The following is a 24710-nucleotide window of genomic DNA, read 5'->3' on the forward strand; positions in this document are numbered from 1 at the left end:
GCTAATTGCTAAGACAAACATGTTTGTTTACACTTACAGGAGATACTGATGGCTGCTTCTTATTTACAATGTCACATGAAAGTGAGAACAGGTATTTGCATGGCACTTTTGTAGCCAGTGTTGCAAGGTATTAATGTGTCAGATATCCTAAACATTCATATGTCTCTTCATGTTTGGGCCACCATTCCAGAGGACATGCTTCCATGTTGATTATGCCTGTTAAAAAAATAATGCGTTAATTAAATTTGTGACTGAACTCCTTGGCGGAGAATTGTACGCTACCTGTTCTTTTTTTACCCCCATTCTGCTATATATTTCATGTTACAGCAGTCTCGGACGATGACTCAGCACATGTTCATTTTAAGAACACTTTCATAGCAGATTTGACATAATGCAAAGAAGGTACCAATGTGAGAGAGTTCTAAAAGTAGCTACAGCACTTGACCCAAGAATCTGAAGTACCATCCAAAATCTGAGAGGGATGAGGTGTGGAGCATGCTTTCAGAAGTCTTAGAAGAGCAAAACTCAGATACGGAAACCACAGAACCCAAACCACCAAAAAAGAAAATCAACCTTCTGCTGGTGACATCTGACTCAGATGATGAAAATGAACATGTGTCAGTCCACACTGCTTTGGATTGTTATCAAGCAAAACCCGTCATCAGCATTGACGCATGTCCTCTAGAATGGTGGTTGAAGCATGAAGGGACATTTGAATCTTTAGCGCATCTGGCATGTAAATATCTTGTGACGCTCACTACAACAGTGCCATGAAAATGCCTGTTCTCACTTTCAGGTGATATTGTAAAGAAGAAGTGGGCAACATTATCTCCTGCAAATTGCAACCAAACTTGTCTGTCTGAGCAATTATCTAAGTAGGACTGGTGGACTTGTAGGCTCCAAAGTTTTACATTGTTTTATTTTTGAATGCAGTTAATTTTTCATACATAATTCTACATTTGTAAGTTCAACTTTATCATGATAAAGAGATTGCACTACAATACATGTATTAAGTGAATTGAAAAATACTAGTTTTTACAGTACAAATATTTATGATAAAAATATGAAGTGAGCATTGTACATTTTGTATTCTGTGTTGTAACTGAAATCAATATATTTGAAAATGTAGAAAACATGCAAAATATTTAAATAAATGGTATTCTATTATTGTTTAATCACATAATCACGATTTTTTTAATTGCCGGACAGCCCTAAAAATAAGCTATTTAATTATAAAGATAATTCAAGCTTCTAGCCACATATTAGAGAAGAAAACTTCCACACTGTAAAACAAATGCAAACCCAGGCAGCATTGTCTTTCAGAGTCTGCTAAGAGACAGCCTTAAACACCTCAGAGGATGAACTGTCCCATTCTTCTCAATGAAATGTAAAGTGGTCGCTATTATGATTCAGAGGGCTTGTCTACACTGGCAAGTTTTGTCGATGAAACTAATGTCAACAAGGAAAAAAACGACAAAAGCAAAGTCAGCAAAGCGTGTCTACATTTTCTCCCTCTGTTGACAGATCGTGTCCACATTCGGTGCACCTTTGTTGACAGCGAGAGCAATGGACAGTGGGTATGTATCCCACAGTGCCTGGCGACACCATCCATTGCTAAGTGTTGTAGGAATGTGGAAACAGAGTGCGACGCATCCTGGGATGTGCAAAATGTACCTTCATCATGCACCGCTCTGTGTCTCACCCCTCCAAAGGTTTCTGGCTTCCTTTTGTGCCATTTTTCCAACTGTCATTCTTTTGTAGTGCGCGCTAGCATCTGTAGTGAGAGGTTGAATCTCTCACTTCTCTCTTATGCATTGTTAGCTGTCGTGAGGACATTGTGCATGGTAGCACAGTTATTCGCAGAGTTAGCAGAGGATGAATCACAGGCACCAGAGTGTGATATGGATGACAGCAACTTATCAGTGCTTTGTGCATTCACAGAGCAGCTGCATACAGTAGACAGTTGCTTTTGGGCTAGGGAAATAAGCACTGATTGGTGAGACTGCAATGTCATGCAGGTGTTGGATGACGACCAGTGGGTACAGAACTTTAGACTGCGTAAAGCAACCTTCATGGAGCTATGTGCTGAGCTGTCCCCTGACCTGTGGCGCAAGGACACCAGATTGAGAGCTGCCCTTTCGGTAGAGAAGCGTGTTGCAATCGCTGTGTGGAAGCTGGCGAATCCAGACGGCTACTGGTCAGCTGCAAATCAATTTGGAGTAGGAAAGGGCACTGTTGGGGATGTATTACTCCAGGCATGCAGGGCAATAAATCGCATCTTGCTGCACAGGACCGTGTCTCTGGGAAATGTGCATGAAATAGCAGACGGCTTTGCAGAGATGGGTCTCCCTAACTGTGGCGGGGCAATTGATGGCACATACATTCCAATGTTAGTGTCTGACCACCTTGCCTCTGAATACATGAATAGGAAGTGATTCTTCTTCACGGTGTTGCAGGCTCTTGTGGCTCACCGGGGTTGTTTCATGGACATCAATGTAGACTGGTTTGGAAAGGTGCATGACGCACGCATCTTCAGGAACAGTGATCTGTACAGAAAGCTGTGGCCAGGGACTTTCTTTCCAGACCACAAGTTCACAGTGGGGGATGTGGAAATGCCCATAGTAATCCTGGGAGACCCGTCGTACCCCTTACAGTCCTGGCTTGTGAAACCTTACACAGGGCACCTGGGCAGCAGCAAGGATCATTTTAACAACAGGCTGAGCATGTACCACATGGTAGTCGAACGTGCCTTTGGCCATTTGAAAGCTCACTGGAGGTGTCTCAGTGGCAGGCTAGACCTTATTGAGGATAATATTCCCATGGGCATAGCTGCATGCTGTACTCTGCATAATCTGTGTGAATCTAAGGGTGAAATGTTTGCTCAGGTGTGGAGCACTGAGGCAGAGCACTTGGCTGCACAGTTTGAACAGCCAGATGCTAGGGCTGTCAGAGGAGCCTAGAGGGCAGCTATTAACATCGCAGAGGCTTTGAGGAACCACTTTGACAATGAGGGTCAGTAACACATGTCGGCTTTGGAGTTGCTTCCCTGGTGCATCCATGTACAATTTTGGGGCCCAAGATCCATGCAACACAATGCTTTAGAAGCCTGTTCCCGAGAGTGAATTGATTGCTATATGCTTCTGTAGAACACAGAATAAAAATGCTGTGCCATTAAATACTTTAGCCTTTATTTATTGTTAAAAAGTGTAAAACCTCAACTGTGTATAGCTACAGTTATCATTTTGCAAGCTGTGAGGGGGGCCTTATGGTACACCTGCCTCAGCTCCTTTATATTCGCTCTGCACTGCTGCATGTCCCGACCCTAGGTGCAGCAAAGAAGACATTCTGGGTGGTGCTGCAGCACGATGAGAGACAGACCAGGGAATGGAAAGAGTGCTGAAAGGCAGGACAGAAAAGAGAATGCTGCTTTTGCTAGGCAAGAGACAGAGCGGATGAGAAAAGTTATGGAGGATCAGACAGAGACAGACCTTTTAACACAAGCCTTGAGAAATCTGCCCACATATGTCCTGATTCCTATGGGTCACTCGCAGCTGCAACTGAACAGACTCCTCTCCCCATATACTGATCAGATCCAACAACTCAGCAGTGGTCCAAGTGCAAGCGTGTTTGGTGAGATAGCCAGCCATGCTCACCTGGGAAGCTACCTGGGAAGCCAGCAAGCAGGAAATGAGAATTAAAATTCCCGGATCTTACATGGGGGAGGGGCAGGTTGGCTACAGGGCAGTGGAGTTCAAACCACTGATCAGAGCGGCAGCATGGGAATTATGAGATACTTTCTGGAGGCCAATAAAATGGAAAAAAAAACCCAAAAAACTGTAGTGTCTACACTGCATGTTTGTCAACAATGAAGGGAGGGGAAAAGACAAAAGTCTCTCGCACGGGTGGAAGTTTTGTGTCACCAAAACTAGGCGTTTTTTCGAAAAAAGTCACATTGCAGTGTGTATGCTATCACTGTTTTGTCGCCAAAAGCCAGTTCTGGGCGACAAAAACTTACCAGTGTAGACAAGCCCAGTGTAAAACATTGGCATTGTTAACTATTTTACTACCAGTCATGAGAGTGCAATCATTCAGCAAACACACGCATCTATTGTTGATGAATGAGGAGTGGATGTTTTGGATGCCACCAGTTGCATCCAGTGTCGTTGAGCACTAAAGCCTAATCTACATTAGAAAATGTATCATTCCAACTTGAACCAGTGGGATTACACCTGAGCAAGTTACAATGGTGTAAAGCATTCATGCTAGGCATACTGTTTTGGAGCCACAGTGAGCACTGCATCCAGGAGCGGCAGGTCCACCGGAGCCTTTAGACCAGCGCACCATCCGCCGAAATAACTGCGGCAGCTCCACCGGAACCTTTCCAGCAGCAGACCATCTGCTGGCATTACTGTGGTAAGTCCACCGGACTCACGTGCCGCCCCCCACCCCCGGCAAAATAGTGCCCCCCCCAAAATTCTGGCGCCCTAGGCCATTGCCTACGTCGCCTAAATGGTAGTGCCAGCCCTAACTGCATCCACAGACAGAATACTCCCTGCAAGCTTTGCAAGACCTGTGAATTGCTGCAGAACTCCTAGCACAATTGCCAGCAGCAGGCACATGTCTATTTGCACCTGTACATTACTTTTTTTGCCTATAGTCTGTCTAGTCTGGTTCTGAAGTGCATGAGCACTGCTTACATTGAAATGGTCCAGGACTGGGCCCTGCTACAACCTCATGCTACCAATACCAATGGCACAGGAGAAGCTCCAGCCCCTCCCCAAAAGCTGCTGCTGCATCATTATGCAGAATTGCACCTCCACTGGGTGACGGTGCTTTAGGAGATAGAGAAGATTTTTAGTTATTTTCATTTAATTTTTCAGTAGGTTTTTGTGAGTTTTATTTTGGCTTTTTTGGGGTTCTTCAGCTTCTTTTTCTTCTTTATTTTGTCACTGGACAAATGCTTTCCCTTTCTTTCTCTTGTGTTTCCCTCTAGGGACCAATGATGGGAGTGATCCGGACTCCTCCATGCAGTTCAGTCTCATGTCCCACAATGCAGCGGGGTCCTGGAAAGGAGGGGGAGAATCCTCAGGAGAAGGGCTAGGGTGATGAGTAGTTGCTGGAGCACCAGGTGGTGGCAAATGTGTTTACATAAGGGCAAAGATAACCTTGCTTGTATCATTTAATTAATGAGCCTACACTATTTAATATCTTTATTAATGACCTGGAAGAAATTAAAATAATCACTGATAAAGTTTGCAAGTTACACAAAGATTGTAGGAATGGTAAGTAAAGATGAGGACAGAGCAATATGACCACTTGGTGTCAAGAATCAGGGCTTGCAGCAGAGCCAGCCTGCAAGCAACCTAACACACACAGCTGGCCTGAAGTAGGCTGCCTGATTGGTTGGAAGAGTCAGCAGACTGGCTCGTAAACCCAGCAGCAGCAGCTCTGCAGTGGCTTCTCAAAGCATTTGCCCTCACTTGTGATAGCTCCTGCCTTGGACTCAGCCTTGCCTCATTCCAGGTAACTCACCTCTGAGCCCCTGGCTCTGATTCCTGACTTTGGACTCCCGTTCCAACCACTAGGCCTGACTGTCCACATCCTGGTCTCTAACACTTGGTAAGCTGCACAAGTAAATGTGCATTTCAATATGGCCAAATATAAAGTCATACATCCGAGAACAAAGAATTTAGGCCGTACTTACAGGTTGGGGTACTCCATTCCAGGAAGCAGCAACTCTGATGTGGCGGCCATGGTGAAAAATCAACTGAACATCAGCTTCCAGTACAACACCATGGCCAAAAGGGCTAATGTGCTCCTTGGACGTACAAATGGGATTATTAAATAGGAGTAAGGAGGTTATATTAGGTGATTTCCCACCCCTCACCCCCACTGATATGACTGCTGCTGGAACAGGGTGTCTAATTCTGGTGTTCACAATTCAAGAAGGATGTTAATACATTGGAGGGGGTTCAGAGAAGAACCAGGAGAATGATTAACGGATTACAAAACATGCCTGATAGTGACACTTTCTTTATGCTAAATAGATTCAGCTTCTTGAAAGTTAAGGGGTCACTTGATTACAGTTTATAACTATCTACACAAGGAACAAACATTAGATAATGAGCTCTTCAGTCTAGCAGGCAAAAAGATAACACAGTCCAATGGCTGGAAGTTGAAGCTAGACATATTCAGACTGGAAATACAGCTTTTTTTTTTTTTTTTTTTTTTTTAACTGTAAGGATAATTAACCATTGGAACAACTTACCATGGGCTGTGATGAATTCTTCATCATCGGTAATTTTTAATCAAGGCTGAATGGCAGAAATAGGCTGCTGTAAATTTAGACAGAGCTGTCTAAATAAAACACTAGTGGCCACTTCAGTCCCCGCAGTGGCCCAGGATCAGGTGGATGAAAGAGTGGCCTAAAGCTACCTTAGCCCTGCTCCACCTGGGTTGAGAGGTTGGTGCTACGCGTCTTAGAGGCAGAGCACAGGATCTCATCCCCAGTGTCCAGTCACCCATCCAGGAGGATGAGGGAAAGAGGAGAGGCATCCCCTCTTGCATCAGAAGATTCAGCTACCTCTGAACTGCCCAACATTTAAACTGTCACCCACCTTCCTGAATGTCAGAAATACCAACTTTTCCCTGCCCAGCTGTTGATCTCCAGGTTCCCCTCCATCCATAGTTCAGCTATTGTATCTTCAACACAAAACTTAGCCAAACATTTAAAATTTAAGGGTATCATAAACTAAGATGTATTCGGTATATTAAAAAAACCCCTCAGACACCACAAGGAAGAGCGTATGGGGTGCATTATCTGTTTTAACAGCATAGACTGGGGGAAAGTGCACTGGACTAAGTCAAGAGACTTGAGGTTTTCTCCCAGATTTATTACCAGTTTGCAGAGTGACCTTGCACAGGTCACAGCACCTCTGTGCCTCAGTTTCCCCCTGTAAAATGGAGACAAATACCATCTTTTGTAGGGCTCTTTTAGAGAGCTTTTCTTCTGTACATCTTAAGGAGCTATATGTTGCTGAATTAAATTAGAGCTAGAACTGAATTGTTGAATTAAAGTTTACCTGAATCTGCTGCAGAAATCACAGGGCCTTGGCACAACAGTTTCAGCTTGCTGCCGAGTCCCAATTATAACATTAGTATTTACTAACAAGCCACTAAGTTAGGTATTTACCTCGATGAATTTTTCTTGAGGACAAGATAATGCACAGGTGATCAGGTTAATTTGGGTATCTGCTGAAAGGTGGGAGGTAAGTACAAAGAGAAAAATATGGAGAAAACCTACCCTGACTGGAATGACCACATTGAGTCACTCTGGAACTGCATAATACATAGTTTCCTTGTTTGCTATCTTAAGCCTACACCCATCTGTCTCCACTAAACTACAGGCAATTGTTTCATTTAACAGTATTGCTGTAACAAGATCTCCATTTCCTCATCTCCAACATTTGTCATAGTAACGTTAGGAAAATTTACTACAACAGAGTGGCTGCTCCCCCCAGAAAGTTCACCTGTACATTAAAAGCTTTTGGGTGAAAACAACTCAGACCATCTTCACCCAAAAAAGGTCTAAACCACAATTTCTATACATTAATTTAACATCTTACGTGTTTGTTATATCCATGTTTGGCTAACTACAGTACAGACAAAAAAATACTTATGTAAAAGCAAAAGAAGGAAATAGCACTGTAAAATATATATTCCCCCCGATAGCTATAAAAGTACTAAGGGAATTTGGGGTTAATTTGTTCCTGACATATTGGGAACAGTTTTATCATAGCTAGAAAGCAAATGCAATCTCCATAACACTGAAAAATAAATTTGTTATTTAAAAGTCCACAACTCTGGGAGTAAAGTGTGGCCAGGCTACGGCAGTGATACAATCACCTGAGTAGTCATTTACTTCTTATTCAATGCTGTTTTAATTTTATTTGAGGAGAGGGACAAAGGCACTGCCCCATTTACTCAAAGCCCAAAAACTTTCTCCAGACTACAACTTCATGTTTTTCTTTTTTGCTTTATTTTTTTTTAAAAAAGCTAATAATTTGGCAACCTCACCCTTCAGTATTTATGCCGTTACCTCTCTCTATATTCCCTAGGTCTTCTTGCCTCTCAAATACATTCCTATGTAGATTCTCAAGATCACATGAAACAACCCCCCACCCATCCAAATTCTTCTCCCTTAGGGTATGTCTACACTACAGGATTATTCCGATTTTACATAAACTGGTTTTGTAAAACAGATTGTATAAAGTCGAGTGCATGCAGCCACACAAAGCACAATAATTCGGCAGTGTGTGTCTATGTACTGAGGCTAACGTCAACTTCCGGAGCGTTGCACTGTGGGTAGCTATCCCATAGTTCCCGCAGTCTCCCCCGCCCCTTCGAATTCTGGGTTGAAATCCCAGTGCCTGATGGGAAAAAACATTGTCGCGGGTGGTTCTGGGTACAGCCTCACCCCTCCCTCCGTGAAAACAGCAGACAACCGTTTCGCGCCTTTTTCCCTACGTGAACTGTTCAGATGCCATAGCACAGCAAGCATGGACCCTGCTCAGATCAAGACCGCAATCGTGGACGTTGTAAACACCTCGCGCATTCTCGTGCAGTCTATGCTGAACCAGGACCTGCAAAGCCAGGCGAGGAGGCGGCGACTACGGCAGCGCGGCAACGAGAGTGATGAGGACATGGACACAGAATTCTCTCAAACCACGGGCCCCTGTGCTTTGGAGATCCTGCTGGTAATGGGGCAGGTTCTAGCCATTGAACGCCAATTTTGGGCCCGGGAAACAAGCACAGACTGGTGGGACCGCATAGTTTTGCGGGTGTGGGACGATTTCCAATGGCTGCGAAACTTTCGCATGCATAAGAGCACTTTCATGGAACTTTGTGACTTGCTTTCCTTTTCCCTGAAACACCAGAATACCAAGATGAGAGCAGCCCTCACAGTTGAGAAGCGAGTGGCAATAGCCCTCTGGAAGCTTGCAACGCCAGACAGCTATCGGTCAGTCGGGAATCAATTTGGAGTGGGTAAATCTACTGTGGGGACTGCTGTGATGCAAGCAGCCAAAGCAATCATTAAGCTGCTGCTACGAAAGGTTGTGACTCTGGGAAATGTGCAGGTCATAGTGGATGGCTTTGCTGCAATGGGATTCCCTAACTGTGGTGGGGCGATAGATGGAACTCATATCCCTATCTTGGCACCGGAGCACCAGGGCACCCAGTACATAAACCGCAAGGGGTACTTTTCCATGGTGCTGCAAGCACTGGTGGATCACAAGGGACGTTTCACCAACATCCACGTGGGATGGCCGGGAAGGGTTCATGATGCTCGTGTCTTCAGGAACACTACTCTGTTTAAACGGCTGCAGCAAGGGAATTACTTCCCAGACCAGAAAATAACAGTTGGGGATGTTGAAATGCCTGTAGTTATCCTGGGGGACCCATCCTACCCCTTGATGCCATGGCTCATGAAGCCATACACAGGCAGCCTGGACAGTAGTCAGGAGCTGTTCAACTACAGGCTGAGCAAGTGCAGAATGGTGGTAGAATGTGCATTTGGCCATTTAAAGGCGCACTGGCGCACATTACTTACTCGCTCAGACCTCAGCCAAACCAATGTCCCCATTGTTATTGCTGCTTGTTGTGTGCTCCACAATCTCTGTGAGAGTAAGGGGGAGACCTTTATGGCGGGGTGGGAGGCTGAGGCAAATCACATGGCTGCTGATTACGCGCAGCAAGACACCAGGGCGATTAGAAGAGCACACCAGGAAGCAGTGCGCAGAGAAGCTGTGAAAACGAGTTTCATCACGGGCCAGGGTACGGTGTGACTGCTGTGTTTGTTTCTCCTTGATCAACGCCCCCCTTGATTGACTCATCCCCTGTAAGCAACCCACCCTCCCCCTTTGATTACAGCTTGCTTAAGGAAATAAAGTCACTGTCGTCTAAAAATCATGTATTCTTTATTAATTCATTATAAAAAGAGGGAGAGAACTGACAAGGTATCCCGGGTGTGGTTTGGGAGGAGGATAAGAGGGAAGGAAAAGGCCACTAAAAAAATTTCAAAGTAATGACAGCCTTTTGGTTGGGCGGCCCACGGGGGTGGAGTGGGCAGGTGCATGAAGTTCTTATACGTCTGGGTGAGGAAGATATGGAATATGGTGAGGGTGGTTACACAGGGGCTGCAGCGGCACTCTGTGACCCTGCTGCTGTTCCTGAAGCTCCAGACGTCGGAGGATGTCAGTTTGATCATGCAGCAGCTCCAGCGTTGCATCCCGCCACCGCTGATCTTCCTGCCTACACCTCTGATCTTCTTGCCGCCACCTCTCATCTCGAGCGTCTCTCCTATCCTCACGTTCATCCCTCCTATCCTCACGTTCACAGGCATCTTTCCTGTAATTTGATACCACGTCCTTCCACTCATTCAGATGAGCTCTTTCATTGCGGGTCACTTCCATGATTTCTGAGAACATTTCGTCTCGCGTCTTTTTTTTCTGCCGCCTTATCTGAGATAGCCTTCGGGACGGAGTAGGGAGGCTTAAAAAATTTGCAGCTGCATGAGGGAGGGGAAAAAAGGGAGAGAAGTATTTAAAAAGATACATTTTACAGAACAATGCTTATACTCTTTCACGGTGAACAACACTATTCACCTTACATAGCACGTCATTTCACTACAAGGTCGCACTTTGCATCTTAATATTGAGTGCCTGCGGCTCTCGTGTAGGAGATCTCACAGACGCAGGTCCGGGCAGCAGAATTCAGCTTGCACACGTCCATGGTAAGCCATTGTCTTTTTGCTTCTGCAGCCTTCATATACACAGTGCCCTCCTTTCCCAAATACCAAGCAAATCCCGTGCAGTGCTGCTTCTTTCCTGTTAACATGCAGCAGCAGAAACCACCGCCCCATCCAATTTTCTGGGATGATTGCTTTACCCCTCCCCCCACCGCATGGCTGGTAGCAGGAAAGATCCCTGCTAGCCAAACGCGAAAAAGCTCAGCGCCATTCCCCTCTCCTCACCTCTCCCTGCTTGGCTTCCTGCAAGGAAGGATTTCTTTTAAGCAACAGGCAAACAGCCCAGTAGGAATGGCCATCTCTGTCCCCTTACTTAAATTCCTGAATTTCAACCAGGTTACCATGAACGATATCACTCTCCTGAGGATAACACAGCGAGATAAAGAACGGATGTTGCTTGAGTGCCAGCAATCACCGGGACCATACGCAGCTAGGCTTTGTCATGCAATGATACCTGATTACTTGCTACATGCATGGTGTGGTCAAGTGTCCTACCATGGAGGACGGAATAAGGCTGCCCTGCCCAGAAACCTTCTGCAAAGGCTTTTGGAGTACCTCCAGGAGAGCTTCACGGAGATGTTCCTGGACGATTTCCGCTCCATCCCCAGACATGTTAACAGACTTTTCCAATAACTGTACTGGCCGCGAATGCATCCCGAGTCCTCAGGGCAAATTAATAATTAAAAAATGCTTGCTTTTAAACCATGTTTTATATTTACAAAAGTACACTTACCAGAGGTCGCTTCCATGGCTTCATTGTCTGGGCTAGTGGCTTGGGAGGGCAGGGAGGGTAATTCGTCTGGGTGAGAAAAAGCTCCTGGCTGTTGGGAAGAACGGAGTGCTGTGTGCTCTCTGCAAGGTCATCCTCCTCTTCCTCCTCCTCATCTTCCCTGTCCGCAGAATCCTCAGGCATGGCTGAGATTACCACCCCCACCTCAGAATCCACGGACAGGGGTGGGGAACTGGTGGCAGACCCCCCTAGAATTGCATGCAGCTCAGCGTAGAAGCAGCATGTTTTCGGCCCTGCCCCGGAACTTCCATTTGCTTCTTTGGTTTTCTGGTAGGCTTGTCTGAGCTCCTTAACTTTCACTCTGCACTGCACTGAGTCCCTGGTGTGGCCTCTCTCCATCATGGCCTTGGAAATTTTTTCTAATGTTTTTTCATTTCGTCTTTTGGAACGGAGTTCTGTTAGCATGGAATCCTCTCCCCATACAGCGATCAGATCTAGTACCTCCCATGCGGTCCATGCTGGAGCTCTTTTTCTATTCTCAGGAGACTGCATTGTTACCTGTGCTGATGAGCTCTGCGTGGTCACCTGTGCTGGTGAGCGCTCCACGCTGGCCAAACAGGAAATTAAATTCAAAAGTTAGTGGGGCTTTTCCTGTCTACCTAACCACTGCATCCAAGTTCAGATTGCTTTCCAGAGCGGTCACAATGGTGCATTGTGGGATACCACCCGGAGGCCAATACCGTCGATTTGCGGCCACACTAACCCTAATCCGACATGGCAATACCGATTTCAGCGCTACTCCTCTCGTCGGGGAGGAGTACAGAAACCGGTTTAAAGAGCCCTTTATATCGATATTAAGGGCCTCGTTGTGTGGACGGGTGCACGGTTAAATTGGTTTAACGCTGCTAAATTCGGTTTAAACGCGTAGTGTAGACCAGGCCTTAGAGTTGCTACTACTACCACCAATAGTAACATCTTTCTAACTGCAAACAACATTTGCTGCCCCCTCTTCACTATACAGTCCAACAAGTTATTAACACAAGAATCCAGAACAATAACTAAGCTATTGAGTAGGGCTGGCCAAGAATTCTCCATCAAAATAGGTTTTTGATGGAACAAAAGCAGTTTCTGCACAATCAGTTTTCCCTGGAAAAGTTTTGAATTTACTGAATTTTTTTTTGGATTTTCCACTGTTAAGTTAAAAATGAAATATTACATTTTGGTTAGTGTCAATATTAATAGGTCTCACCTGAGCTGATGCAGTGCCTCATTGGAACTGTAGGTCTGGCACCTCACACACCCATTCCCCTCTATAGGCCAGTCTCCCTAGCTGAACCACCCATAGTGCATATAGCAGCCTCCCCTCTGACTGAGCTGCTGTAGTGCATTATTGGAGTCCCAAACAGGGAGTCGAGCCCATATAGCAGAACAGAGGGACGGGGCATCCATGAGGCACTGCAGCAGCTTAGGGGGACACAGATTAAAGTCAAACCAAGCCAAAACTAAATGTTTTGACATCTCCAGATCGCAATTTTTCACAATGTTTGCATTTGAATATTTTAACTTTTCATCCTGATTTAGGATCAAAACAAATTCTGAAATATCAAAATTTAGTGCAGGGTGGAAATTATGAGAATAGTACAGCAGGTCAGATCAACGTTTCATATATCTTTAGGCTGGAAGGGACTGTTAGGGTACGTCTACAGTACGAACTTAATTTGAACTTATTTTACTCGAATTTTCGGAAACAATTTTATAAAATCAGTGTTGTGTGTCCCCACTAAAGCACGTGAATTCAGCGGAGTGCATCCACAGTACTGAGACAAGCATCAAATGTCAGAGCAGTGCACTGTGGGAAGCTATCCCACAGTTCCCGACACCCATTGTAATTGTAGGTTAAGCTCTCAGTGCATGATGGGGCAAACGCATTCTCGCGGGTGTTTCTGGGTGTGTGCCATCACTCACTCATCCCTCCGTGAAAGCTATGGCAGATGCCATACTGCCAGCAGATGGTGCAGTGCCGTACACCGCCTGCCTCCTGGTACTATGAATCCACCTCGCATGTCCTCATGTCTATCTACTCTTTTATTGAGCCATTTCCCGCCTTTTTTCAGCTACCATGAACTGGGCAGCACAGCTTCTGCCACAAACTGTGTTTTCCTGCTCTTGCATCGCTAGCTAGTTTTTCCATGTTTATCTGTCCTGGGCTCCCATGGAAGCTACAGACAGCAACAATTCCCCACTGTTTTTTGGCCATCGTGACCTAAGCCGCACAGCTTCTGCCGCAAACTCTGCTCTCCTGCTCTTGCAGCTCTAGCGAGCTTCCCGACTCCATGAAAGCTACAGAAGACAACCATTTACCGCCTTTTATCAGCCATCTTGAACCGAACATGCCTCCTGCCTTTCGCGCCCTTTTTTCAGGATTACCCGTGCAGGCACCATAGCGCGGCAATCATGGAGCCCACTCAGATCTCCGCTGCAGTTTTGACCACTATAAATACCTCACGCATTATCCAGCAGTATGCGCAGTACCTGCAAAACCGGGCAAGGAAACGACTACAGTGCGATTACTATACTGATGAGGACATGGACACAGATGTTCCTAGAAGCATGGCATGTGGCAATTGGGAGATCATGGTGGCATTGGGCCAGGTTCACGCCATAGAACACCGATTCTGGGCCTGGGAAACAAGCACAGACTGGTGGGACCGCATAGTGTTGTGAGTCTGGGATGATTCCCAGTGGCTGCAAAACTTTCGTATGCGTAGGGCCACTTTCATGGAACTTTGTGATTTGCTGTCCCCTGCCCTGAAGAGCAAAGACACCAAAATGAGAGCACCCCTCACAGTTGAGAAGCGAGTGGCCATAGCACTGTGGAAGCTTGCAATGCCCAACAGCTACTGGTCAGTCGGGAATGGGCAAATCTACTGTAGGGGCTGCTGGGCTGCAAGTAGCCAACGCAATCATTGACCAGCTGCTATCAAAGGTAGTGACTTTGGGAAACGTGCAGACCATTGTGGATGGCTTTAATGCACTGGAGTTCCCTAACTGTGGCGGGGTGATAGATGGAACGCATATCCCTATCTTGGCCCCGGCATACCAGGGCGGCCAGTACATAAACCACAAGGGGTACTTCTCCATGGTGTGTAAGCACTGGTGGATCACAAGGGATGTTTCACCGACATCAGCATGGGATGACCGGGAAAGGTGCAGGACGCTTGCATCTTCAGGAACTCTGGTCTGTCTGAACAGCTTCAGGAAAGGACTTACTTCCCAGACCAGAAAATTACTGTGGGGGATATTGAAATGCCTATAGTTATCCTCGGGGACCCAGCCTCCCCTGAATGCCATGGCTCATGAAGCCGTACACAGGCACCCTGGACAGTATTAAGAAGCAGTTCAACTACAGGCTAAGCAAGTGCAGAATGGTGGTAGAATGTGCTTTTGGACCCTTGAAAGCGCGCTGGTGCAGTTTACTGACTTGGTTAGATCTCAGAGCAACCAATATTCCAATTGTAATTGCTGCTGGTTGCGTGCTCCACAATCTCTGTGAGAGTAAGGGGGAGACATTTATGGTGGGGTGGGAGGTTGAGGCAACTCACTTGGTGGCCAATTTTGCACAGCCAGACAACAGGGCTATTAGAAGAGTGCAGCAGTGTGCGCTGCACATCAGAGAAGCTTTGAAAGCCAGTTTCATGACTGGCCAGGGTACGGTGTGACAGTTGTGTTTGTTTCTCTTGAAGTTACCTGCCCCCTATATATATGTGAAAGGAAATAAAGTCAAAATTGTTTTAAAACTGTTATTTATTATTTGTTGCACAACACACTGAGAGAAATCCAAAGGTAGACTCGGGGGGGGGGGGGGGGTGGAGGGAAGGACAAGTCCAGAAACCAAATCAAAAGTCTGCATATGCCAGCTTTCTGCTGCTTGAGCGATCCTCTGGGGTTGAGTGTGTGGGTCCCCGTAGCCTCCCCCATCATGTTCTTGGGCGTCTGGGTGATGAGGTGATGGAACTTGGGGAGGAGGGAGGGTGGTTATACAGATGCTGCAGCAGCAGTCTGATCTTGCTTCCTTTCCCGCATTAGATCCACCATACAGAGGAGCTGGTCAGTTTGCTCCCCCATGAGCTTGACCATAGCGTCCTGCCTGCTCTCATTGTGCGCCTCCCTCCGCTCTTTGGGTTCCTGTAATGCTTTACGGGACTCTGCAATTGTTTGCCTCCACGCATTCAGCTGGGCCCTATCAGTGCAGGAGGACTGAATGAGCTCAGCAATCATGTCGTCCTGAGTTCGTTTTTTCTGCCTTCTAATCTGGACCAGCCTCTGGGATGGAATATTTGCACCTGCGGGAGGAGAAAAAGGGAGGGTAGTATTTTAAAAGATACATTTCAGAGAACAAAGGGGACACTTTGGTGTGAGTAAGCCATCACACATGGCCGGGCAACAGAATTCAGCTTGCAGGCAGCCTAGGGGCATGCGGGGTTCTGCTTCTTCTACATTCATTTCAATGCTTTCAAACTGCTAGGCCCCCTTTTCCATAGCAAGCAATGGCCTGGTGGGTTTGCCATATAAAAGGAGGGCCTGTGGGCTCTCTGGGATGATCGCTTCACACAACAAACCCCCTTCTGCACCCCCGCCCCGCACGGCTCTGATGAGGCTCTGAGCAGGGATGAGCCCTTTAAACTAAACGTGAACAGCCCAGCGCGGCTGGGTTTCCCTGCCCCCTGCCGCGTGGCTCTGATTAGGCTCTCCTTCACCAGAAGTACCTTCTCCAGGGTCATGGTCCGGGAGCCCGCCCTGGGAGTGGGGGGGAGGTTATTGGCTCCAGCATTAAGAATTGTTCCTGGCTAGGGGGAGGAAATGGATTCCCCACTTGCCGCCTGTGCACTGTCCTCTTCCTCTTCTTCATCCTCCAATGACTCTTCCTCCTTGCTCCGTGCAACTGCCCCCTTGCAGGTGTCCACAGAAAGTGGTGAGGTAGTGGTGGCATCACCCCCCATAATTGCATGCAGCTCATGATAGAAGTGGAATGTATGTGGCTGTGACCCAGAGCGCCCATTTGCCTCCCTGGCTTTTTGGTACACTTGCCTGAGCTCCTTGATTTTTGTACGACACTGCTCTGTGTCTCTGGAGTAGCCTCTTTCTGTCATGGCCCTGGAGACTTTAGCATTCCTTTTTTGGGAACGTAGTTCTGCCATAACAGACTCGTCTCCCCAACATGCAATGAGATCCAGTACCTCCCATTCGGACCATGCTGGAGCTTGTCTGCAAATCCAGGACTGCATGATCTCCTGTGATGGTGGACTCTGCATGGTCACCTGTGCTGATGGTGACCAAACAGGAAATGAAATTCAAAAGTTCCCGGGGCTTTTCCTGCCCACCTGGCTAGTGCATCGGAGTTGAGAGTGTCGTCCAGAGCAGTCACAAGGGAGCATACTGGGATAGCTCCCAGAGGCCAATTATCATAACCTAGTCCCAGATTTGGACCTTAGCGTCCAAAATATGGGGGTTAGCATGAAAACCTTCAAGCTTAGTTACCAGCTTGGACCTGGTAAAGCTGCCACCACCCAAAAAATTAGAGTGTTTTGGGGCACTCTGGTCCCCCCAAACCTTCCCTGGGGACCCCAAGACCCAAATACCTTGAGTCTCACAACAAAGGGAAATAATCCTTTTTCCCTTCCCCCCTCCAGGTGTTCCTGGAGAGATGCACAGAAGCAAGCTCCGTGAATCTAAACAGAGGGATTCCACCCTCCCCGTTCCCAGTCCTGGAAAACAGAATTACTTCCCTCTTCACCCAGAGGGTATGCAAAGTCAGGCTAGTAAATCTAACACACACAGATTTCCCCCTGACTTCTTCCTCCCACCAATTCCCTGGTGAGCACAGACTCAATTCCCTGGAGTTCCCCACTAAAGAAAAACTCCAACAGGTCTTAAAGAGAAAGCTTTATGTAAAAAGAAAAAAAAATACATAAAAATGGTCTCTCTGTATTAAGGTGACAAATACAGAGTCAATTGCTTAAAAGAAATATGAATAAACAGCCTTATTCAAAAAGAATACAATTCAAAACACTCCAGAAACTACATACATGTAAATACAAAAAAACAAACCTATCTTTGTACTCACAACTTGGAAACAGAAGATTAGAAAGCAGGAAATAGAAAAATCCTTTCCATAGCCGAGAGGGACAGATTCAAGACAAAGAACTCAGACACACACTTCCCTCCACCCAGACCTGAAAAAGTCTGGTTTCCTGATTGGTCCTTTGGTCAGGTGCTTCAGGTTACTTTTTTTTCAGGTGAAAGAGACATTAACCCTTAGCTATCTGTTTATGACACCAATAACGTCGAATTGCGTCCACAATACCTTTAACCTGGGATTGCGATCTCAATTTAAGTGCTACTCCACTTGCTGAGGTGGACGACAAAAATTGCATTAAAGAGCCCTTTAAATCAAAAAAACTGGTTTGTGTGGACGGAATCATTTTTTTCAAAATTAACTCAGCTAATTCCAAAATAACAGACTAGTGTAGACCAGGCCTTAGATTGTCTATTCTGACCTCCTGTATATCACAAGGTGTTAAATTTCACCCAAATACTCCTATATTATGCTCAATGACTTTAGTTAAAGTTGAGCATTTCAGTCCTCAGGAGACTCAACTGTTGTGTCTGCCACAGGCAGAGAAGAGAGACGAAGGTGCCACCTGGGCCTCAGCTATGGCAAGGAAGTGATTAGGTGAAATATGCCCAGCAGGTCCTAGCAGGCAATCCACACTGAAAAGGAAGGCAATCCTTGCCCCAAGATCCCTGACAATCTAAGCTGGGGGGAAATTCCTTCTTAACTCCAAATCTAATCATCAGTTTAATCCCAAGCACTGGGAGCAAGACATACCAGCCAAGTATCTAAGAAAGAAGATTCTCTGTATCACTTAGGACCACTGGTCCATCTTGTCCAGCGTCTCATCTCCAGCTGTGATCAGTCTCTGATGTTTCAGAAGAAGGCAAAACAAAACCCAGAATACATCAGGCCAATTGTGCATCCGGGGAGAGTGTGGGGGTGGGGGAGAATCCTTCCTGACCCTGGAGATGACCCACAAACTCTGAAGCATGAGATTTGTTTATAGTCACTGTCTGAATGCAGAGTTGCAAGTGTTATGAGCATGCTGAGGGTAATGCCTGCAATCCTGTCCTCCCCATGTTCATGAAGGAAAGGAAGGGGATGAACCAAGGAGATTCCAAGGCTGGAAAGGACCATCATGACCATCCCAAACACTCCCCCTCCCGTCATGGGCCATAAAATTTCTTCCAGAAACTGGATTAAAGCATAACTTTTAGAAAGATATCTAGTCTCAACCCAATGACTACGTTATGGTGCTTATGCCTCACATTGTAAGGCTTGTTTTCCAGCCCCTAGATCATGTTTGTGGACCTCCTTCAAACTCTCTTCAGTATTTCCACATCCATATTGAAGAGTGGACACCAGAACTGGACATAGCATTCTAATAGTGGTCTTACAATGCTGTGTACAGAGGCATGATCACTTCAATCCTTCTACCTGATATTCCCCCTTTTTATACATCCATGGATCACATTAGCTCATTTTGCCACTGCATCACTGAGCAGTCATGTTGAGGCAATTACCCACCATAACCCCTAAGTCCTTCTCTGAGTCATTGCTTTTCAAGACAGAGACCATTCTGTAGGCATATCATGCATTCATTGTCTCCAGATGTATTGCCCTGCATTTGGTTGTATTAAAAATCTTTTTATTGGATTGTGACCATTTAACTAGGTGATTCAGATCACTCTGTAACCGTAACCTGTCGTCCTCATTATTTAATTTTTACATTTACACCAACTTTGCAATCAGATTTTTCTATCATTGTTTAGATCATTGATAAAAATAATGAAGTAGAAAGCAATAAATACGGATCTCAATTCGCTTTGGTTTAGGAAAGCACAGCGTTTTTACACAAAGGACAAACCTTATTTAAGCCTAAGCCTGGTTTAAACCGAAGTAAGTGTCCACACATAGGAGGAAGACCTGTTGAAAGACTCAGGGTCAGGATAAAAGGGGTGATTTCGTGGTAGGAGTCTAACACAGATTACCTAACCACGAAGAAGAGGTGGATGAGGCTTTTTTTTAAAACAACTAACAAAATCATCCAAAGAACAGGACTTTGTGGTGATATGGAACTTCAGCTACCCAGACATCAGCTGGGAAAATACAGCTGGCACAGATTATTCAACAAGTGTTTGGAATGCACTGCAGACAACTTTTTCTTACATAGGGTGGAGAAAGTGACTAGGAGAATGGTTGTTCTAGATTTGATGCTGACAAACATGGAGGAACTAGTTGACATTCTGAAGGAAGAAGGCAGCCTGGGTAAAAATGATCATGGGATATGACAGTTATGGATTTTAAGGAATGGTAGGCGCAGAAACAGCAGATTAAAGAAAATGGAATTCGAAAGGCAGACTTTAGCAATTCAAAGAACTGGCAGGTTAGATCCTATGGGAAACAAGTTTAAGGAGAAAAACAGTTCAGGAGAGGTTTTTGGGTTTTTTTAAAGGGAAAAAAAAAGAGATTACTAAGGGCATAAGCACAAACAATCTCATTGCACAGGAAAGATTGGAAGTATGGTAAGAAATCACCCTGGCTTAACCAGGAGATCTTCAGTAACCTGAAACTCAAGAGTGCTACAAAAAGTGGAAGCGAGGTCAAATTACAAAGGACAAATTAAAAACAAAACAAAAAACACAACCCACCATCACAAACACATAGGGACACAACTGAAAAGACCAAAACACAAAATGAGATTAAGCAAAAAGGCCACAAGAAAACATTTTACGGATACATTAGAAGCAAAAAGGTGGCTTTATTTACACTACAAATTTAGGTCAACACAAGATGGCTGACATCAACCTAGTTGTGCACGTGTCTACATTTAAATTTGTCATCCACTGATGCAAGTACCCCTTTAGTGACACCACCTCCCTGAGCGGCATTGACCTCAATACATAGACACTGATGACCTATGTTGACCCTAACAGTCCTCCAGCAGCTGTCCCACAATGCCTGACACTGACTGCTCTGGTCATAACTGTTAACTCCACTGCCCATGGGTCACAGAGACGAGAAGTCCCCCTACCTCCTGCCCCTCTAAAGCTCTGGGAATTTTTAAAATGCTTTTCCTGATAGTCGAACTGAGCAAGCATAGTAGCAGCTCTCCACGGTTGTGTACATTAGCCCAGCCAACCATGCTGGCTACATGCTTCAGATGCACTCTGGACTGGAGTAGACAGGGAGTATTGGATCTGTTGGGACTGTGGGGAGAAGTGGGTGTGCAGGCACAGCTATGGACCATTCATAGAAACATGGACATCTACAAGCAGATTGCATGGGAAATGCAGGAGAGGGGGTATGACAGGGATCAGCAGCAGTGCTGTGTGAAAGCAAAGGAACTGCAGCAGGCATATCAGAAGGCCAGGGAGGCCAAGAGTCGATCTGATACCAAGCCACAGACCTGCACTCTTTGCCAACTATGGAATGCAGCTCTTGGTAAAGACCCCATCACCACTCTGCAGACCTCCATGGATATGTCCAAGAAACCCAATACACAGACCCTTAGCATGGACGATAAAGGAGGAAAATGCAACTGGAGGGTCCAGCTATGCCATGAACCAGGACCTGTTTGAGACTCCACTGCAGTTCAGCAGTTGAAAACGGGCAAGCCTGATGCAAGGGAAGGGCCCTTGCGTAAGTGTGTAAATATATTTCCTGTTACAAAGATGTACTGGTGGCACCCCCAACTCAGCAGGACAGCTAATTGACTTTTCATTCATTTACTACACCCCTCATGGAGGGGATTTTTTTCCAGTGTTGGAAGAGCTCTCTCTCCCAGTGCTGCACCATGACCACACAAGCCACGTTAAAGCGCAGCCACAGCAGCGCTTTAACGTTGCCAGTGTAGACTAGCCCTTAGTGTCATGCAAGACACAATAAGTGATGCCTGCAAGTCTTAAAGATATAGCAATGGAAATGAGGACTCTGCAGGGACATATGAAAGATCAAGTTTATTCATCTCTTTCAAAACTATCGCAGAATTTCTTTACCATAGAACATTTTTACAAGACATTGATTGTGCTATTAAATATTTGGAGCATCTCAACCAAAGCCATGTTGTTCAGCAAGATTCTTTAATATCTAAATGAATGTCTGTTAAGCTTTTATTTACACCAATTAAAGGCACTTAAGCACAGATGATGACAGAGAATGAACTTGTGTCATTCACACAGCTTTCAGGTTTGTCCCAGGATCCAGCTCTTCCCCATAATGGAAGAACATACCCAGCACTATTGCTATGTGTATTAAGAAGAAATCACTTTGTGTAAGTCTAATAATTATAAGATGAAGTTGTAAACAAAAATGTTGCGGAACTAGTATCTTTGCCAGGCAGAAAACTTAAAAAAAACAGCACAAGAAACAAGCCATTCCAAAGTGGAACAGAAAGTTCTCTCGATTTTGTGTTGCGAGGATACATTGACTTTGTATTAAAACTTAAGATTTATTTCAACCTACCATGAAATGCAGGAAGCAATTGACTAATGTGGTGTTCAGTATCTCTCTACTTTAATAAATGCATTTGACTGTACAATCATAGTTTGAAACATTCCCCCCATCAGATGTTCCCCAAAACAAAGAAATTCACATCCCCTATGCAGACAGCCAGTTTCAACACTTGCAATACACGTGTAGGAATATGTCATTCCAAAACCAGTGCCCCACTCTCCCAGTTAAGACAACATAGTGGCAAAGTTTTTTCCATTAGAGCTCTGATAGAAAAGGCTTACTATCAGAAATTAATAGTTGAGGGGGGGAAATGACAAGACAAGGGGACCTGTGAAGGATCCACTCTTTTTAGCCATCTTTATGGATCTGAGCCAGACCCCATGGGAGTCACCAGGAGTCATTCTGTTGATTGTAAAGGCTTTGGATCAGAGCTTAACATGCTATATCCTTCCCTAAATAAATCTCTAAGAGCTTGTCTATACTGGCACTTTACAGCATGGGGAAAACATACCCGAGCACTGCAAGTTTCAGTACTGTAAAGTGCCAGTGTAGACAGTGTACCAGCGCTGGTAGCTATTCCCCTCATGGAGGTGGGTTTTTTACAGCGCTGTGCAGCGACTACACAGCCAGCAGCGCTTTAATATTGCTAGTGAAGACGTGCCCTAACTCTCAAATACAGAGTGCTGCTTTGCTCATTGACTCAAGAACCTTTCCTGGTCTGGAAAAAAAGAAGAGGTAGTAAATAAGCCACATTTTTATTGTGAAAAAATTTGTCTAAGCTTTGTGTGGAATGCTTTTTTACGCAATTACCTGTAATCTTGCTAGCCCTAAAATTCACAGCAAATATTAACCAAGAGCAGTAAAGTTACAAAGTTAAACATTAATTGTTACATTATGAAATTCTTACAAGCATAACTTCCTCTCAGGAATTTCTAATAACTATTAGGATTATGGTCACACAACAGGTAGGTGCTTTCCATAACAAAAGACAAAAAGTCCCTTCAGAAAGAGAGGCTCACTGTGGTATTTAAGAGCCAAACTAAACATAAAATTGACATATTGCACATCCACAAACACCGTACGATGGGGGGGAGGGGAGAGCAAGAGAGTTAGTTAGTTACTTTGGGAGTCATAACCGTTTCCGGATTGTGCATTTACTGCAATGTTATGGTGGACCCTTTCAGTGCAGTGGGGATTTTTGTGATTATACTTAATATTCCCGTCCTTCACCCCCTGCCCCACTATGGAGCAAGTAAAAATGGATTTTGAAAGCAGTTCAGGCTGCAAAACTCCATATACATGCCCAACTCTGTCACGGTGTGTTACAAGATAAGAGAAGCTGACATTCACAGCAGTCATCAATACACTCATTGCCCCAAAGTACTGACACAACCAAAAAACATCTATGCTTGCAAAACTCAAGGATGTATATAATCCTTTCAGTGAGCTCTCAACAAAAGACTTTTCTGGGCATTATTTAGGGGCAAAAGATTCATCAGATACCACACCAGGACATAAATAAAGCAAACAATTCTTTTAATGGTGAGGTTGTACCGAGAGGAACAATTTAGTATGTGGATAAGATAACAACTAGCTCTTACATAGCACTTTTTATCAGTAGATCTCAAAGTGCTTTACAAAGGAGGTCAATATTTTGCGCATATGAATACAAGGAAGCACACAGCCTTTGTGCAGAGGAGCTGAAGCACAAGTTCAATCATCCCAAGCAGCTAATTGTGTTGCTGAAAAATTCAAAACTTACCTGCTGTAATTTTCTAAAAAAACTGATGAAGACATCACTGTTTGTAATACTTGGATCTACAGTTACTGAAAAACAAAGGTATAGAAATCAAAGTTAATTGAAGGGATGGGAGAAAAGGGTCTGCATCTGTAAGTAAGATTACCTGCAATGCCCCTCTAAGTTAACATTTAAGTATCAAAAGACTTCTGGTAGAGCTGTCAACGAGTGCTTTAACCATCTTTTGATTTAAGCAAAGTTTGCTTTTTATTGGATGGTGCTCAGATCACTCCCAAGTCCTGCTCAGCCAAAGGCAGGTACTGCATTAGGTACACATCCCAGTGGTGAAACCTGGCTCTACTGAAGTAAATGGAAGTTTTACCATGGACTTCAACAGTGCAAGGATTTCATCTCAATATTTAATATATGGGCCTAGAGTTGTGGTCATTTATTTAGGAGCTTATTTTATGAAGTGCTGAGCACCCAGCAGCTCCCACTATCATCATCAGAAGCTGCTGGGTGCTCAACAGTTTTGGAAGTGAGGTTATTTAAAAGATTAACCTTATTTTTTTTTAAAAGTCTTGGCCAAAGCATATATTACATCAGAGGCCAAAAAGTGTCTCAGAGCTTCCTATTTCTTGTAGTTGAAAGGGTTACATTTAATTTATTGGCTTACGTGAAATTCATGCACGACACATTATACCTGCACTTCAGATATATAGTTTTCCTACAAACTTCACGTGTCTTGTAACAATTCTCAACTCTCTGCTTGGAAATCTGAGAAAAACAAATTTACTTACTTCTAGAAAAAATGGAGGCCAATTTAAAGGCAAGAGGAGGGGTATGATATCTGAAAGGGACCTGC

General features: G+C 45.0%; 1 protein-coding gene across 6 annotated transcripts in view; it reads right to left on the reverse strand.

Moving 5' to 3' along the window:
* Positions 1–24710, reverse strand: part of SNX31 (sorting nexin 31) — a 69793-nt gene that overhangs the window by 27126 nt on the left and 17957 nt on the right. For all 6 annotated transcript variants that reach the window (XR_007772630.1, XM_050941020.1, XM_050941022.1 and 3 more), the window contains exon 4: positions 23870–23934. Coding sequence is in view for 5 of the 6 variants with exons in the window: in XM_050941020.1 (XP_050796977.1) it covers positions 23870–23934 (65 nt within the window). In the remaining variant the exon portion in view is untranslated. The remainder of the gene's footprint in view (positions 1–23869; positions 23935–24710) is intronic.

Source organism: Gopherus flavomarginatus, chromosome 2, assembly GCF_025201925.1.
Source record: "Gopherus flavomarginatus isolate rGopFla2 chromosome 2, rGopFla2.mat.asm, whole genome shotgun sequence".
Lineage (NCBI taxonomy): Eukaryota > Metazoa > Chordata > Testudines > Testudinidae > Gopherus > Gopherus flavomarginatus.